The sequence below is a fragment of the Schistocerca gregaria genome, chromosome X (genome assembly GCF_023897955.1).
Source record: "Schistocerca gregaria isolate iqSchGreg1 chromosome X, iqSchGreg1.2, whole genome shotgun sequence".
Lineage (NCBI taxonomy): Eukaryota > Metazoa > Arthropoda > Insecta > Orthoptera > Acrididae > Schistocerca > Schistocerca gregaria.
This window is the reverse complement of record NC_064931.1, coordinates 199,863,534-199,882,048: the sequence shown is the minus strand read 5'-3', so window position 1 is coordinate 199,882,048 and position 18,515 is coordinate 199,863,534. Positions and strand designations below refer to the sequence as shown.

The 18,515-nt window shown below is 38.0% G+C and overlaps 1 protein-coding gene across 1 annotated transcript in view; it reads right to left on the bottom strand.

Annotated features, from left to right (window-relative positions):
- Positions 1-367: 367 nt before the first annotated feature.
- The window catches only part of LOC126297763 (endoplasmin), a 29,037-nt gene continuing 10,889 nt past the window's right edge, over positions 368-18,515 (bottom strand). Inside the window, exons 8-15 of the mRNA XM_049988938.1 lie at positions 16,403-16,599; positions 15,660-15,849; positions 13,551-13,694; positions 13,206-13,469; positions 12,721-12,966; positions 12,359-12,629; positions 9,168-9,268; positions 368-761 (exon numbers count right to left, since the gene is read on the bottom strand). Of these exons, the coding sequence (XP_049844895.1) occupies positions 645-761; positions 9,168-9,268; positions 12,359-12,629; positions 12,721-12,966; positions 13,206-13,469; positions 13,551-13,694; positions 15,660-15,849; positions 16,403-16,599 (1,530 nt within the window). The 3' untranslated portion in view covers positions 368-644. The remainder of the gene's footprint in view (positions 762-9,167; positions 9,269-12,358; positions 12,630-12,720; positions 12,967-13,205; positions 13,470-13,550; positions 13,695-15,659; positions 15,850-16,402; positions 16,600-18,515) is intronic.

Below are 18,515 nucleotides of genomic sequence, written 5' to 3'. Positions count from 1 at the left end.
TGACAAATGACCCACCATTTCATTTTAACAGTACTTCCTCCTAATTTCAAATTGTGTTTAAATAGTGTATTATTTAGTAAGTTTGATTATCCTCCAATCTACAGCCACATCTTTTGGATTACAAATTTAGTATATATAGTATTTGCACACCTTCACATGCTCTATTTTTAATGCCCTCATAATTCCCTAAAAATACCAAATACTAAAGAACGATGTTTCTCATTTTATTTCCTTAGTTCTGCCATTTGCCTGAAGCTGTATGACTACCTTCACAGTATCATCTGTAGTGTTTTTATACACATGAGGTTGTCAAGTTTACAAACAATTCTTTACTTCAGAGGTGAAAAAAGAATATATAAATCACACATTCCTATTAACATATTTTATTAAACAGAATGTATAATGAAGTATAAATAATTAAGTCTTGTATGGACTGGCACCTACAACATAAAAACACACACACACACACACACACACACACACACACACACACACACACACACACACACACACCTGTCTTTTCCTAGAAAGACAAATACTTTAACACATCTGCCCAATTTGCATTTTACCAGACAGATAATATTACACAAATGTCAAATTTCATCCCCACACAACACAGTCTTCACTGCCCCTTCACTATAAATTTACAACTCATCATGATCTTCACTTTCACCATCCTTGTCTTCTACTTCTTGTTCACTGTCATCTGATTTCTTTGGTTCATCATCTCCTTCCTCTACTTCATCATCCTCCTCTTCAATCTGCAACAAAGAACATATGCATCTTCACTTTAAAAATCAATAAAAAATTTATGTACATCTCTCTCTCTCTCTCTCTCTCTCTCTCTCTCTCTCTCTCTCTCTCTCTCTCTCTCTCTGTGTGTGTGTGTGTGTGTGTGTGTGTGTGTGTGTGTGTGTGTGTGTGTGTGTGTGTGTCACTTGTTTTGGAGAGGACGTGAGGGATTTACAAACTGTCACATCTTCAGAGATTGCAGGTGTCCAAATTTGCTACTTCAAATGTTCAACATCAAAAATCTTGACGGAGTGAACCTCATTTTTTTAGTATACCTCAGACTGAAAAATCTGTGGGTGTGGTATCTGGAGATTGTGGTGGCACTTCAATACCTTATCTGCCAATCCAAGGTGTTCATTTAGAAATTCTCACCTTAACTCTGGTAGCCATATTAATTTTTCTTTAACCAGCTGCAGATGATCAAAAATTTTCCAGTTCTATGTACACTTTTGAAACATCTAATTTCAGAACTGAGAGCACATATATATAAAATAGAAAGAAACTTCCACATGGGAAAAATATATTAAAAACAAAGATTCCAAGACTTACCAAGCGGGAAAGCGCCGGCAGACAGGCACAACACACACACACACACACACACACACACACACACACACAATTACTAGCTTTTGCAACCGATGGTTGCTTCTTCAGTAAGGAGAGGGAAAGACGGAAGGATGTGGGTTTTAAGGGAGAGGGTAAGGAGTCATTCCAATCCCGGGAGTGGAAAGACTCCCCTTAGGGGGGAAAAAGAAGGACAGGTGTACACTGTGTATGTGCGGATGGCTGTGTGCGCGCGTGTACACCTGTCCCTTTTTTCCCCCTAAGGGAAGTCTTTCCACTCCCGGGATTGGAATGACTCCTTACCCTCTCCCTTAAAACCCACATCGTTTTGTCTTTCCCTCTCCTTCCTGAAGAAGCAACCATCGGTTGCAAAAGCTAGTAATTCTGTGTGTGTGTGTGTGTGTGTGTGTGTGTGTGTGTGTGTGTGTGTGTGTGTGTGTGTGTGTGTGTATATCTCCCAATTAGCCCACCACTGAAAATCCTGCCCCTACACTCCCACCAGGAGAGTAACTCACCTCCATTGCATGAGGATTCTTAAAATCCTTTTAGACAAAGCTGTTTGTTCATTCTGCCATAATCTTTGATGTCCCATCAAAACTCCAAAGAATGCTTTTGTAAAACTTAATCAGTTTCTTGTCATATTGTGTCCAATTTATGAATTTCTTACTCCCATACATACGATCTGCATTTAGGTCTCCAAGCAAATTAGGCCTATATAGAATCAATTTACTATCTATCACCTACATACTTGTTCTTGCTATTCTCTACTCCTTTGACACTTCCTTTGGAATTTAGTTTGTGATTCCACAAAATACTGCTAAGCAACATTAAGAATCTCTTCTTTAACACTAAGGCTTTGGCCCACCTCAACAAGGACCCCTTTAGTACCAACCCAGTCTTTTCTAATTTTAAATATAATTTGTAAATGCCTTGTGGAGATGAAGGTTGTATGTTTGGAAAATGTTCCACAAACAAATTACAAAAATCACTGCAATGACCATGTTTTCACCATATATGTAATGCATATTTTACTGTAGTTAACTCTATATGTTTCTTAGATATCATCATATGTAACTGCAAACTGCTAGTGTCAACTGATTTATGGGTACTACACTGTTAAATTTCACAATTGACAACTATGTTAGCAAAACAAAGCATAAGGAATGTTAGTGACCACTGTGTTATGGACCACTCCATATGTCAAAAAGAGGGGTGGAGGCACGAGAAGGAAGGCAGGTATTTTTCAGCAGGATCTGAGATTGAAATAAGAAAGGAGTGAAAAGATACACATACACTCATCCCCTTCACTAAATAGTATTTGGTGGCTGCTAGAGTAGAGGTGTAGGTATTCTGTATTTCTGGTTACACTTCATGTGAACATCTGGAGTACATGTTCATTAAATGTTCACTGGTACATATTTTCCTCCTCCATCAGTATTTGCACTTCCTTCTTAGACATTTCTTCCTGTTTAAAAATAAGTATTTTTGTGTGTACATTGGTGGATCCTTCGCAGTATTAGTGTAGTGCTTACATCAGGCTGACAAATCAGTTTCCACATTATCTTATTTTAAATGGCATGGAAGTCTGAACCTTATAACTTCAAGCAACCTCACACATTCTGCCTCCTTATATGTATCGTGGACAGCAACTGTACTCCAGCAGAACAGCTTGGAAAATTAAATCGCCAAGCAAATATGTTTATGCTTCACACCTTCAAGCCTTCCAAGATGAGTAATGCTAATGTAATAAATTCTAGATTTATCTCCCAATTATAACTCAGGGAGGGGATTGCATTAATGTTGCCTGTACAGAAACGGACTAATAATGGAAATTACAGTCCTCTGTGCCTCACAAATAATTGCTGATCACTTGCAGGTGAACCTGAACTAAGGGAAATACGACTATCAAAGCAGAAAATGAAATGGTTTATGCGATCTGATTTTTCTAGCTGGGTTATGTAATTACTCCAGGATTTCAGCAGAAAGACTTCTTGCCATCTTCACATAGTCCCCTATGACTGCTGCTCCTCCCCATATGCCACCTGTTACTCCATCCGCCACTCCACTCATATTGCCATCTGTGCAGCTGCCAAGGTGAATGGTGGCAGTGCCCGGTTCCTAACTACTCTCCAGTGACCGCACTATCGCCGTCTGGTGTGAATATCACTATACAGGAACATTTTTTGTTTTCTCTCCTCAGTGCAGGGTTCCATGCCTGACAACTGTGCTGTTACCTTATTAATTAAACCAACTTTGTCCCTGAGTCCAATGGCCTCTAATTACCCAATCCGAGGAGGAGGTTTGTCTAATTTGACTTTTTAGACCATAGTATGGCCAATTTTTATACTATGGTTGGCCACAGCTGATTTGGTGCGATTCAGTGTTTTGTCTATGGTTGTGGCTCTCTTTTACCACACATTTCTCCAATTTATGCCATGCTGCACTGGTAAGAGATTTGGTAGACTCTTGGTTTGCAAAGGCCTAATCATTCTTCAGTGAATCTAGTACGGTTGATGTTTTACAGGGCGAACGAAACACGCATTTAACACCGTCACTCTAAGATCCTGCAAATCTCTAAATATTGCCGACAAATGGGATTCATGCTAGACATCTGTGCTTTTTCCAACCTTTGTTGTCTGGGTACAGCCTTTCTAAACACAAATCATATCTGCTTACTGCTGTACTCATTTCTCCAGAATGTTGCCTCAAGGTGCTTCACCTTACCTAGAAGGGCATCTTTGTAACAGATGGATCGGATTGCTTGTGCCCTGTGAACAAGTGTGCATGGAACATATTCACACTGGGTGTTTTGACTACTGGATGTATGCAGATACAGATCAGGTGGTGTGGGTTTTCTGTACACACTGCAGCCAAGTTTGTCATCTGGTTTCCATTTCATTAGGACTTCAAAGGACAGAAGGGCACCATCCTGTTCCACCTCCATGGTAAACTGGTTGTTTGGGTGCAGCAAATTATGGTGACAGAAATCCACTTAAGCTGTCCCAGCCAGGTGGTCAAATGTGTCAGCCACTTCACAATAAAGAAGTCCCATTTTGTTGTGCTTGTTCCATAGCCCTCTCGTCAAAAATCCTTCATGACTAAATTCGCCACAGCCAGCAAAAGGACATCCCGTGACAACTCTGTTCTTAATTTCCTGTGTGATGGAAGTACATTGAAGTGAGGACAAACTCATCAGGTTGATGAGTAATTTGCTGCTTTTCAGTTCCATTCAGTCCTTCAGTAGTACCCTCATGAAGAGGAACAATACATGAAGTGATTAACATATCCCTTTTAACTGAGTCTTAATTTCTTTTAGATGTACAAAATTAATGTAAATGAGGATGTGATGTTCGCTTTTGCCCCCACAGATGGACTCAGGAGGGCAGTCAGATGTATGTTGCTGTAACTATTGTTAACTATGGGGTGCAGTTGAATACCTTCTTTGTGGACCTTTGGCAGACCATATAGTCTTAACAGTGCAACAGGTCAAGGTTTAAGTTCCTTAACAGTTTTCACATCAAATTTACTAGAGTTTGTGCTCACTTCAACATACAGCTAATTTGATGTAAATTACTGTGAACAGATGGATGGCATCACCATGGGACTTCTTGTTGCTGGTTGAGGCAAATTTGTTCCTGGAGGATTTTGAGGATATGACCCTGGAATAAGCCCTACATCAAACTTTATTATTAAGTGGCTGACATTTGTCTAGTCACATGGACAAGACAGCTTTATTTACTACACCTGAATTCACTGCACCACAACATGCAGTTTACCACAGAGGTACGACAGGATAGCACCATCCCATTTCTTAGCATCTTAGTGAAATGGAAACCAGACAGCAAGCTGGCATACAGTATGTACACAGAAACAAGTGCATACACTCATCTGTATCAGAATGCCTCCAGTAGTCCCAACTGTGAGACTGTGTTTTAAGCACACTTTTTCACAGGTGCCATTCTGGAGAAATAGGTGCAACAGCAAGCAGCTAAGACATGCATTTAGACAACATCGAGATTAAAAAGAAGAGCACAAATCACTAGCATGCATCCCATTTATTGGCAATATTTCAACAAAAATCTGAATGGTCTTTGAGTGACAATGGTGTATGTCTATTTTGCGCACCCCTAAAACAAATCCTACAGGCTCAGTGAAGCACGATTAGGCCTTCTCAAACCAGAAGTCTACCACATCTTGCCACTGCAGCATAGCATGCATTGGGGAAACTCCACACACAGTAGGGAAGAGGTACCACGAACATTGATACCACATCAAATCAAGCAAGGCCACCGAATCAGCTGTGGTAGACCATAGCAAGAAACTAGCCATACTACTGATGACAATACCAAAATACTTGACAATGAGATTGCCTGATTAAAGATGCTACTGGAACCTGGGTCTAATATAGTCTAATTAATAAAGATAGCAGCCTGTAACTGAGTCTGGTGTGAAACCCTGCACTGAGGCCAGGAAACAAAAGCACTCCCATAGAGATGTCCACACCCTACAGCAACAGCATGTGCACTGCAGACTAGAGGTTTGTGGAGTAATTACTGCATGATCAAACTGGACACCTGATAATTCCCAAGTATGAAGTCGTCCATTATTGGTCTGAGCGAAGTAAACGAAAGAAGAACAATGTTTAACACTTAACTCAAGAACTATTCTGTACCATTGAAGAGAGCCAGAGGGAAGAACAGTGTGTGGTTTCTAATAAATAATAACAAGTGATAAGGTATCAGGAACAGAAGAAACAAAAATATAGCACAGACTTTTGTAAAAACATAAAAGATACAACTTACAATTAACGTAACTATGTAATCTTACTCCAAGCAATTGTGACACTAAGAAGCATTCTATGAAGAGATACAATATGTATGGGATAAAAGATGTGATTTTCACCTGAAATTGTTAATTTGAGACAAATGCCAAAGTTGGTATCAAAAAACATTATGCTTCTGTTAGTAGCCACAGAATCAATGACTGAAGCGAGAAAGCTCAAGGCTTGTTAAGTCAGCTGAAGAAAATTTGCAAGGGACATGTTTTTGTCAGAACCACCACAATGTAAAATAGACATGGAGTTGTCAAAGTCACGAGGTTTTGGAAGATTATTATCGCAAACCAAATAAAATAGTTAGAGATGTTTTAGTTTTAAACCAATTTAATACTGGTACTGCCCGCAGAATGGCAAGAGTGAAGCAGACAAACATTTAACAAGGAAGGTAACTAATATAAGTGAAAAAATTACTATACAGTCCAGTCACTTTAAGGTGACCACAGTCAAAAGGCCGAAAAACCACCTTTTGCATTGCGGACCACTGTGAGACATGCAGGAAGCATCAATGAGGTTCTGTAACGTAGTGACAGGCATTTGGAGCCATGTCACCCCCAACACTACGGCCAGTTGTGCTAGGTTCCCCCACTTAAGACCCATGGTGTGAACAGCCCTATTGAGACTGACTCACAGATTCTCAACTGGGTTTAAATCTGGGGAGTTTTGAGACTAGGGGAGTACAGTGAACTCATCCTGGTGCTCTTTGAACAATGTACTTACTCTGCAAGCTATGTGACACACAGTGTTGTATTCCTGATATATGCCCTTGTGCCAAGGAAATACAGGAGTGGACAATGTCTCCCTAAGCTGCATGTAGAAGTGGTCATGGTCTCACAAGGATAGATGCATACTTGTGTTTATTGACTGTACCCTCCAGAACGAGAGGTCACCCAGGGAATACCGTGAAACCATTCCCGAGACCATATCCCTCCCCTCGTCTGGCCTGGATCCTTCCGACGATTGTTACGAGGCCATACATGCCAATGAGCATTTGTCTGATGGGGCATAAATCACGATTCACCTGAAAAGGCCGTCTGTTGTCACTCAGGGGAGTTCAGTGGGGTGTTGGCATACAAATTGAGTCTCCACCACCAATGAAAAGCTGTCAGCGTGGGCCTTTGAACCATGCACCTGCTACAGAGACCCAGACAATGAAACTTTCACTGAACAGCCATTTTAGAGGGACAACTGGTAGCCTCTTGGTTCATCTGGGCAGTCAGTTGCTCATCTATTCACCCCTACCCATCTCCACAGCCATCCTACAACCATCACTTGTGGCCCGTGGTGCAACAGTTATATCGGCACCAGTTTCGGATAGCACTTTCTTGCCACAGAAATACTTCAACCACTGTTTCACGTGAATAGTTTACAAACTTAGCAATTTCAGAAATGCTTCCATTCTTGGCCTGAAAGCCAATGATCATACCCTTTTGGGTGTCCAGTAAATCACTGAATGCAACACATGCACTGTTTTCCACGTTCCTCAACACACTATATACCGTCCACTGCTGGTGCTGCCACCTGCTGTCCGAGTGGTTATTGCAAACCAATGTCCAACAGATTGTTGCAATGTTACAGGACCAGGAAAGTGATAATTACAGAGGGCTCTTCAGATGAGATTAGGGCAACAACTATGGGCAAGATACAATACTCAATGATTTTAAATGCATAAGAAAGGAAGTAGATACAAAGAGAGAGAATGAAACAAAATTAGAACTAGGAAAGTAAAGAAAATTTAAGAAAGTTTATGATTGATGAAAGAAGTAACAGCAATTGACAGCAATAGAGGCCACTTAACATCTTATTAACCGTGAGAATGACTTAAGAAAATGAAGATGGCAGTCCCAGAACTCCTCGCAAAAGAGTGACTCGAGATGATCTGACAAATTAAGTACCCAAACTTATTACTGATGAAACAAAAATCTGGCTAAAATCTTAGTGCTTGTATGCTAAAAGCCAGCATCCCAACCTAATGGAACAAAGCAAACATAGCCCTACACTAATAGGAAGTACCCATGATTTGAAGAATTACTGCCCAATCACTTTACTGTTTGCTATCTACAGAAAAAGGTGGCTTCCACAGTGGTTACTTCACAAAATTTACCATACACCTTAACACACTGTTTGACTTAGTTGAGCCAATAAATATTTAACACTTTTCTAGATTTTTGAAAGGGTTTTGATTCTGTCAGCCATAATGCAGTTGGGTTACTGATCAAACAAGAAGTGGAAACAAGGTATATAAACATACTATGTAACATCTATGAAAACTTTGCTTCTGCCAGCTTAGCATGAAGCACTGAAGAGTTTTTCATTAGAAGAGGAGTAAAGCAGAGTGACTTGTCCAAATTTATTTCTAACAGTCCCCAATTTTTTAAGGAGGGGAATTATAGTAAATGGGAAAAGTCTTAACTAGATTTGTTCATAATACAGTAGTCCTAGCCAAAACTACAGAAAAACTACAATATTATATTAAAAAAAAGACTTCAAACTGTTCTAAATTGTGCGCTTTAAGATCTATGTCCAAAAAACTTATTCAGAAGTGTATAAATCTAAGAAATATTTAACAACTGCCAAAGAAGTATTAACCTGGAGGCAGTTAACTGATCCAAGGAAACTCTCAATCTCATTTTCCACCAAATCAAGCTCAGTTGAGATGCTTATGAAGGAAACCTTAATCTAACATACCAACGAACTTAAAAGTTGCTTTGAACACAATGTTCGTCTGGTACTAACTTGTGAGTTTGAAACTGCTTTTAAACGAGTTATTTTCAATAAATACGAACAGCTCACATGTACAGAATGGCAATTCCTGGGTCACACACACACACACACACACACACACACACACACACACACACACACACACACACACACACCTTGGCTGCAGTACTGCAGTGTGTAGCTACAATGCTGAAGGAATTACTAATAGAAGAAACGTTCTGCACAATGCGCCACTGTTCCACAAGAATCTTACCTCTTCAGACTCGGGAACACCAAGTGTCTTCCTCATCATGACTTCAATGCTCTCAGCAAAATCAGTTGTATCTCTCAACATGTATCCCGATCTCAAGGTTGCTGCAAGAAAGTGTATTTATTAGAAAGTAGTCATAACCACAAAAAAACTACCTACCCTCTCCTTACTACACACGAACAGTTCTATGTATCATTCAGATGAAAATAACACCAAAATATGAAGTCTTCCAGTTACCCTGCTTTATGAATGTTATCTATATGTACTTACTAAAAACTGAAATACAGAGACTAATGTTCTGCAACAAAATTTTGCTCCATACAGACCCAGATTTTCAATAAAAATAAGAAATTTTTTAAAGGGTTTCATTAATGTGTACATATGTAAACAACTTTTTTTTGGGAAAAGCAGACACCTCCCACTTTTCTTCATCAAGAACCTTCTCCAATCACGAAAAAAAAAAAACACTATCTTTGACTACATAAGTAATGTCACAGCCCCCAGAAGTAAGTTTAGAATTAAGTACATAATGCTATAATTACAGACACTACAATTTTGGAATATAATTCAAAACTCAGTGTTATACTTACCCTAATTTAAGACAAGCTCTTTTCTCCCCAATTTTGTCATTCGAAAAAAACATGGCTGTCATATTGCTGCTGAAGTTGACATTTTTACCTTGCTTAATAGGGGTAATCTTTCATGTTCGGTATCCAAGGATAATAACCAATACAGTTTTCCCTTTTCGTAACTTTTACCGCACTTATGGCTGTGGAACCTGTCCAGGATCATCATCTTACATAAATTAAGTTACATACTATGGTGGTGTTGCTAAAGGTTACTGTACTCTACCCCTTTCAGATTCACTCTCACCAATATTTCTGAACTAGTTTTCCTTTTAAAAGTCAAAGTTGTAGCTTTCATCCATCACCATTTACATACATCACAGTATAGCTCTGCTGCTCGATGTCACCAGTTTGGTACAAACTGGATGTTGGATTCCCCTTTCCTGTTCATGGTATTGTCAAGCAGCATATTAGAAGGTTGGCATTTGACACATGTAACCAATTTGGGCGGTATGTAGGAATGTTTGTAGCACAAATTTACCACATAGTGATAAAAATACACTGCGCTTTCCTCTTAACTGCCTGGAATCCTAATACATTTCAACTAAAAACCGGTACAGGCAACTGCTAGTTTTGAAACAAGTCATACCTAGATCTTCAGTTACAGCTAATGCTTTGAGTTAGCATATTTCACTGGTCACCACACATCAATTTCATTGATTCCCATCTACACCATCACAGATCCTTCTTTTGAGATCTGCACACTTTGCTTTTTGGCCACGGAAAGCCTGGTGACTATTTTTCACTTCTTTAAGCCACATTTTGTTTTTCCACCAGTTGCGAACAACTCTCTCACATCATCATACTTCCTTTTCACTGCACCGTTTTCAGTTTTCTCTGCTTCTTCAATAATGTTCAGTTTTTCTTCAACTGTACAAGTGATAATGAGAACTTTTAGCCATAATTAACAGGTTATCAGGTGGTTTATACTACTATCTAACATGATATTTCATAGAATGTAGCCACAACAATGCTATGGTATAACATGGTCAAATGTTGGATGATTAATGATAATGAATGGTGGTGGTGGTGGTTTGTGGGGCACTCAACAGCATGGTCATCAGTGCCTGCAAAAGGTCCAAATCTTTCCATTTTTAGTCTCAGTACTACCGGAATGAAGATGAGATGAAGAGGACAAAAACACCCAGTCTCTCTGAAGAAGAAAGCCTCAACCCGGCTGGGAATCTAACCCGGGACCCTGTGATCCACAAGCAGCAATGCTTGCCACTAGACCATGAGCTGCGGGCATCTACTGCTGTTTGATGCAGAGCAGTACGAACCCTATTACAATTAATCTGCACACTAGTTTTTCATCCTTATATTCAAGAAAAGCATGCGCTGATTGTGTATACACAGAAAATTATATGCCCCTCCTGCAAAGGACACCTAAATTATTTACACTTTTAGTTTGTGTTCCAAATTTTAACTTTGCTGATTACAGTCATCGTCAATCAATAGAAGTTAGAATTTTAGGGCACAATTGTATTGGGAGTTTCACTGATACAATGTAGCACAAATTATGAAGGTATGGACAATTTATGTCCACAACATGAACTTTAAAGTAACAAATGCTTTCATATTGTAATAACTTGTTTTACATGACAACCAAATGAATGAAATTATGCTGTTAACTTTGAATGTTATAGTTTGGTTAAAAGATGAATGTGCAATCTAAAACACCTGGTTGTGGTGACACTTATCTGTAGCTTAGTCTGTGGCCTATGTTATGATGGATTAAGACAGTTTCACTCAAAAGTTACATTAATACTATTTGTTGCCACATATCTTCAAAATATTAAATCATTAGACTGTGGTTAGGTTGGGACCTAATAGCTTAAAATAATGACCTTTGTTATCAAAATATTTTCCTATGTCTGCCAAATGGGTTATGATTTTGGAGGTAATGATATACTGATGAAAGGGTGACAATATTCCTTTGAAACATGTCTGGCCACTGCTCGTTCACTAACTGTGTAAACCCAGCAGCTGATACACCCTCTTACCTTCCATTCACACCTCATTGCAAGCAATGGGAACACTGCCACACAAAACATGTAAGTGTGAGACCAGTTGTAATCTGTATTTTTACCACATACTTTTCATGGTAAAATATCCATGAGACAAGCAGACTTAGAGAGGTCTGCACTTATTTTGCTAGTTTACATGTCAGCTTCAGTACCCACCTGCTCCCCCACAGATTCAGTCTTACTATCAGCAACTAGTTTGTATCCATACATTCCTATGCCAAACTATAGGCTATTCTACAGCAATGCAAGCCCTTTTTTATTGCTATTAAATCCATCTTTAATGATACCACCAGATTCCTCTCACTTTTCTTCTCCCCCCCCCCCCCCCAAACAATTTATCTTCATTTGGAAGAAGACAGTTCCATTAGCCTCTATAGCATCAATATTTTTTATGTACACCACTACTTACAGATAATTTTGCAAAGCCTGTGGCAGGAAAAACATGTACAACAGTGTCAAATCTACTTATAGTCCAATGAAATTAAAGAAAGGAAATGATCCTAACAAACAGAGCACCTACAAGCATTTAAACTACTCTTACCTGTACGGAACATCATCAAAGCCATATCTTTGGCTGTGGGGTCACTAGGATCCTCTTCAACTCTCCTCAGAAGTTCCTTGATCAAAGGATGGCGTGGATTGATTTCCAAAGTTTTCTTCTGGTTAAGATAGTAACTTCTCTGTGGATCATCAGACTTTTGATGAGCATTAGAAATTGCTAAGCGTTCCATATTTCCAGTCCATCCAAACATACCCGCAACCAAAGCACAAGGTGATCCAGACAATCTCTCTGAGATAGTAGCCTTCGAGATCTGTAAATTAACCAAGTTGTTATCTCAAGACTAAACCTTGTGAACTGTACTAGAAATGAAGAGCTCTGCAATACTAAATAGAGACAATTACCTGATCTTTAAGCACTTTGTCATTGAGCCAATTTAGGAGAGGCTCATATTGCTTCTTTATATTTTCAAGTTTCTCTTTGGATTTTGAATCTCCAGAAAGAGAAAAACCTTCTTTGGCCACATTTTGGAACTTCTTCCCATCAAATTCAGGCAGTGCAGATATACAGTATTCATCCACAGCTTCTGTCAAATATAGAACCTCATACCCCTTCTTTAATAAACGTTCAACAAATGGAGAATCTTCAACCTGCAAAATAATGCGTACCTTATAATTAGTAATAGAAGAATTCTGCTGTTGCAGCAACAATGATAGTGATGACCAATCTTTACACCACCAAAGGTAACCCACTAATTCATGCTATGACTACATGGCAAGACAAAAAGAACATAAGGAGAAGGAATTGTACTGAGGTTTGAAGTCTCAGCAACAATGAGGTTTGTACTGCTTTCCCTATTAACTATTAGTACTGGTTAGTACAAGTTTACCTCTTTACGATTGGCTCCAGCAATGTAGAAAATCTGTTCTTGCTTCTCCTTCATTCGGCTCACATAGTCAGACAAAGAGGTCATTTCAGGTCCATGCGATGAATGGAACATAAGCAGCTTTGCTAGCCTTGTACGGTTGGAAGGATCTTCTATGACACCCAGTTTAATATTTGTGGAGTACTCTTTCCAGAATTTCTCATAATCTTTCTTTTCAATTTTCTTAAACATATCCAAAGCCTTGCGAACCAATTTCTTCTTGATTACCTACAGGGAAGGAAGAGTTAGTGAAATTTCAATGGACAAATCTAAGTGGAGTAACTAGTATCTGATGTACTCTAGACTTACTTTGATAAGTTTATGCTGCTGAAGTGTTTCTCTGGAGACATTAAGTGGCAAATCATCAGAGTCTACTACACCCTGAACAAAGTTCAAGTAATTTGGCATCATATCATTGAACTCATCGGTGATGAAAACACGTCTCACGTACAGCTGAAAAATTAAGGAGTACTGTTAATATATTGTTTTAATTGTATTGAATAAAAAGTTTTTGCTTACCTATCAATTATGATTTGTATTAAAACATGATGGCACATTTTTAGGATAATTTTGTAGCATAACCTCTGTCCCGCACTTCATAATGGTGCAGTACTAGGACAGATGGAGAAAGGAGAAAGCCAAAACGAGAAGAAAAATGCCATCCAAGGGCAACATTTCAATTACGTTTCAAGCAAAATATGTATGAATAAGTGATAACAGTATGCAGGTAAATTAGGTTACTACAAAAATGTAAACTGAACATTTGGTTGTGAAATACTTCATATGCACCATTTTAATATCAGGAGAAACTTTGGAGGCGTAATGGTGGTTATCCAACACGTGAAGCACAAAGCAAGTAACACTGAAATGCTGAGACTACAAAACGCTGATTAAAATCTAAGAATATGATGAAGTACATTCTGAATCTCTACTTTAATCTAAAGAAGAGCAATATGTCAAATAATATGTGAAACTTGTTTATGAATATGAGGCATCATAAATGAAAGAATCTGTCTTGGGCACCCAGCAGGGTAACTGTAGGTATCAAATACAAAGCTATTAACAGAACTGTAAGGGGGAAATATGGGATGGGTGGCAAGCAAACATCTAACCTTTTTACTATGCCTACAATGGACAAAGATAGAATTTTGCACTCTTCTATATCACAAATTAAGTGAAGTAGAGTTGCACCTAAGCACTAAATAAATGTGTGAACTTAAGATGATGATGAGTAGAGGGTGAGGAAAAGGCAGTTGGGGAGGACCAGTATAAATGGTGTTAGTAAATGCAAGGTATAAAACAGTGGAAGGTGATGGGGAAGAGAGAATGAGCACACAAAGTTAAACATTGTCTGTTGATTGCTGCAATCTCCTGCTATTTTTAGGTTAAAATCGACAGTCTAAATCACAATACTGTTTATTTACCAGTTTTGTCTTGTGTTAAATATTATTGCAATATCAAATGTAGATTTTAACCTAAAAATTAACACAGTTGAGATGGATACTTGCATCAATGAACTGATCTGTGCAATTTCCACCAAAGAGACATTTAATGACAATTCCTGATAAACCTATGAAAATTTGTCTGCTGTATAAAACTACCACTAATATTTGTAAAACTAATGGGTTAATTAAAACACTGCAAATCTGTTGCTGACTGAAATACTTATGAAACAGCAATGTGGAAATTATATACAGTCTTTTGACCACAATAAATATTGGTAACAAAAGAATGTAGGTTCTGCATCCCCTTCAATGTTATTTTGTGCCTTTACACATTTATAGTGTTTTTGTGCATTTCCCCCAAAACCCCAGCCTCCTCTCCATCATCATCATCATCATCATCATCATGAGACTATTGAAGTTCAGACAAAAGCAAACAATCCAGTCAAAAGTTTACCAGTAAAAAAATCAGTCCATTTCAAAGCACAGCACTAAGGCTTTGTCTTCACACACAGTGTGTGAAGCTTTTAAATTCGTGCATGTAATTACAAAAACGTTAGCTACAAATTTCGTCAAAAGTAGATACAACATTTGAGTCCCTAGCTATTACTGTTCTTTACTCACATGCTGAGAAGCACATTATCTGCCGTATTCATTTGAAACAAATTCTTTACAAACTACATAGGCCTACAAAATTTCTGGCAAGGGTACAGTAGTGTGAACAGAAAATGTCATCAAAGGTGCTTTGTTATTAATCATTTTGAGCAACAGGCACCAGTATTTCTGTAGCCCTGTTATAGCTATGAAATCTAAATTTAAAAACTTACAGCAGATAATCATACTAGTAGGCATAACAAAGAATTAGGAACTGAAAATTTTATGTTAATAAATAGCAGAGAAACAGGAAGATCATAAACAGAAGTGGGAATCAGAAGCAGGAGTATGTTTTGTAGTTACAACATGACAATTCACTAACCTTGATATTGTCAGTCTTTGTGCCGTATCTATTGAAACTTTCTCCAGGTTGTGTCTGGGGTACAAACAATAACGATTTGAAAGTAACTTCACCTTCTGCTATGAAATGGATTTTTGTTAATGGATTCTTCGTATCCTTAGTGAGAGACTTGTAAAATTCATTGTATTCATCATCAGGTACATCAGCTGGCCTGCAATTTTAAACAATTTAAGCATCAATAAATATTGTTTCATGGGCTTCATTAGAACAACAGCAGTTAAAAATGAACACAGGATTTGTTCGTTACACTTAACAGTCAAAAGCAAAAATGTTTAATGTTAAACATTGTTCAAGATTTTTCCAATTTAAAGAAACACTGCAACACTGTGTCAACATATGAATCCAAGGCTAATGTACACCTTAGGACATATTCATGAAGTTGATTGTTTCTTTTCTCCCTGGCCAAACCCGTTTTTGTAATTGGAAATAAAAACGGGTGTTTTCAGGGAGAGTCCCTAATACTGTGTTAAGTAGAATATTGCTACAGTTAAAGGCAGTAACTGTAGCAAATGAACAACAACAAATTACCTTCAATTAAACAAAAATTATAGAAGCATCACTACTCAGCCAAGGGCTGCAGGTGACTTTTGCACTTACAATATTTCACAATATGACAGTGATTTTGTACAAATTGAGAACAGTCTAAGAGGCTGAGTGTTTTACATTTTACACTAGTAGGGTAAAATAACTTTTGAGGTACATACTTTCGAGTCCAGATAGGCTTATTATCATTTAAAATTTCCCAGTCCCAAACAGTTTTATCAACTTTCTTTGTCTTTGGTTTTTCTTCAGACTTTTCTTCTTCTACTTCAGTATCGTCATCATCTTCTTCCACTTCATTTTCTTTCTTTTCTTCTTTTTCTGCCTCATCTGGTTCAACTGGTTCTTCAACTTTGATTGTCTGAAAATATAAACTTAAGTAAAATATTCCATACACCAAAAGCCAACCAATTGGGCAAGTGTATTCCCCATAAACTTTATGAATGTTTGGTATTGATTTACTAACAGAAGACAACCAAATATCTGCAACAAAAATCTGTATGGCATGGAACAGGGCTAAACCTGCAAGTACGACGTGGAGCTAATGACATTCATGTCGTACCGAAAGGTAAAAATGAACAGCAATGATACCTGGAAAAATACATTGCCCTGAACTGCATATCTATCTTATGAAAACAGTCTTCAAACACTGACAGTAACAATTTCATCAAATTTTGTAAGAAATGGAAATAACTACATGAACAGCAACATTCAGACCTCAGAGATAATGGAAGGTACGAGTAATCTGCCATTACACTGTACACTACTCATAAAACCAGCATCTTTTGGTAATTTACAGGGACATGAAAATATCGTTTTATTGAATGGCCAATTTTGGCTAATTTTTGTATAGTTTGACTGCTTATTTTCGAAGTACCCTATATTCCTTGTTTTTATGCAATTTGCTTTTCAGTTTTACATTTAAAATGTAGACATACTCCTCCCTCACACTTTGGTATCCCAGACCACATTTACTTACATTAATGAAAAAATAAATCAGCATTTATGTTCAACCCTTAAAATCTAATCAATTAAAATTAAAATAGATCTGCTACGACACTCCACTGTCAAGTTTTTCAAAGTAAACCCAGAACTTCAAAGTTTCTGGAACATTATGCTCCTGATACATCAACACCTCACAAACAGCTGTCTGCTGTATTTGTCTTCAGAACAATAAGACATTTGACAATGCCCACATTTCCTGGTGGTGCACATTACACAAAATTTTGAATCAAGTTGTCTGTTTAGAATATCTACATGGTCGAGACCTACCACCCCAAGTACACTTAGAGCCTCTGCCATGTCAGCATTAATAGAGTTCATCACTATCATTTCATGGCCAAAACATGAATTCTAACACTCACTTGCAAGGATCTGTGTTCATACAAGTTGTTAGCTTTGTTTGTAGAGGCAACCCAGTATGTCTCAGTTTTTCCTTCACCTCTGCCTAAAGTATTTTTCCCACCTCAAGCTGATTTCAATGCCATAAATTTCTTTTTTCACAATAATGAAGGAATTGTAATTTGGTACAGAGGTAGTAGTGTTTTCAGTGATTTCACATTTCCCTGTTTCAGACCATACTTAAAATGCAGTTTTTGGAGATCATTAAAATGATGCAATAATTAAACTGCAAATTTTTGTATTATGCAATTATAAATACTAAAACTTTGTGGAGAGCTATATTGTACCTACTCCCTCCCAACCTTAATTTTTCTTGTTTTATCACACTGATTTGTCACATAGCTCTAGTCTAGATTAGGTTGAACAAATGAATGGCTAGAGTTTAATGTCCCATACACAGCGCAGTCATTACAGATACACAAGCTTGGATTATGAAAGATGGTGAAGTAAATCAACTGTGCCGTGCCGTACCCTCCGCAAAGAAACATCCTGACATTTGCCTGGAGTCATGTGAGGAAAATAGGAGATAAATCTGGATGGCCAGATAGGGACATTCACTATCATCCTCCCAAATGAGAATCCAGTGTCATAACCACTGCACCACCTCACTCAATAGGTGAATCCAGTTGTGACGTGTTGCAGCATAATTTGAGTGCCAGGCTGTAATATCTGACTGATCTTTAGCATAAATTTGTTTACATCTGTGCCCCATTTAAACTACTCCCATATTTAACATACTTTGTCAAAAACAAACTGCAAAGTTCATTCAGGAAAAGTATATTTGATAATGGACAATTCTCCAATGAGTGTCTTTATTCATATACATATCATAAAATACAAAAAATTCCATGGAGTCCATTACATGACTTACAACAA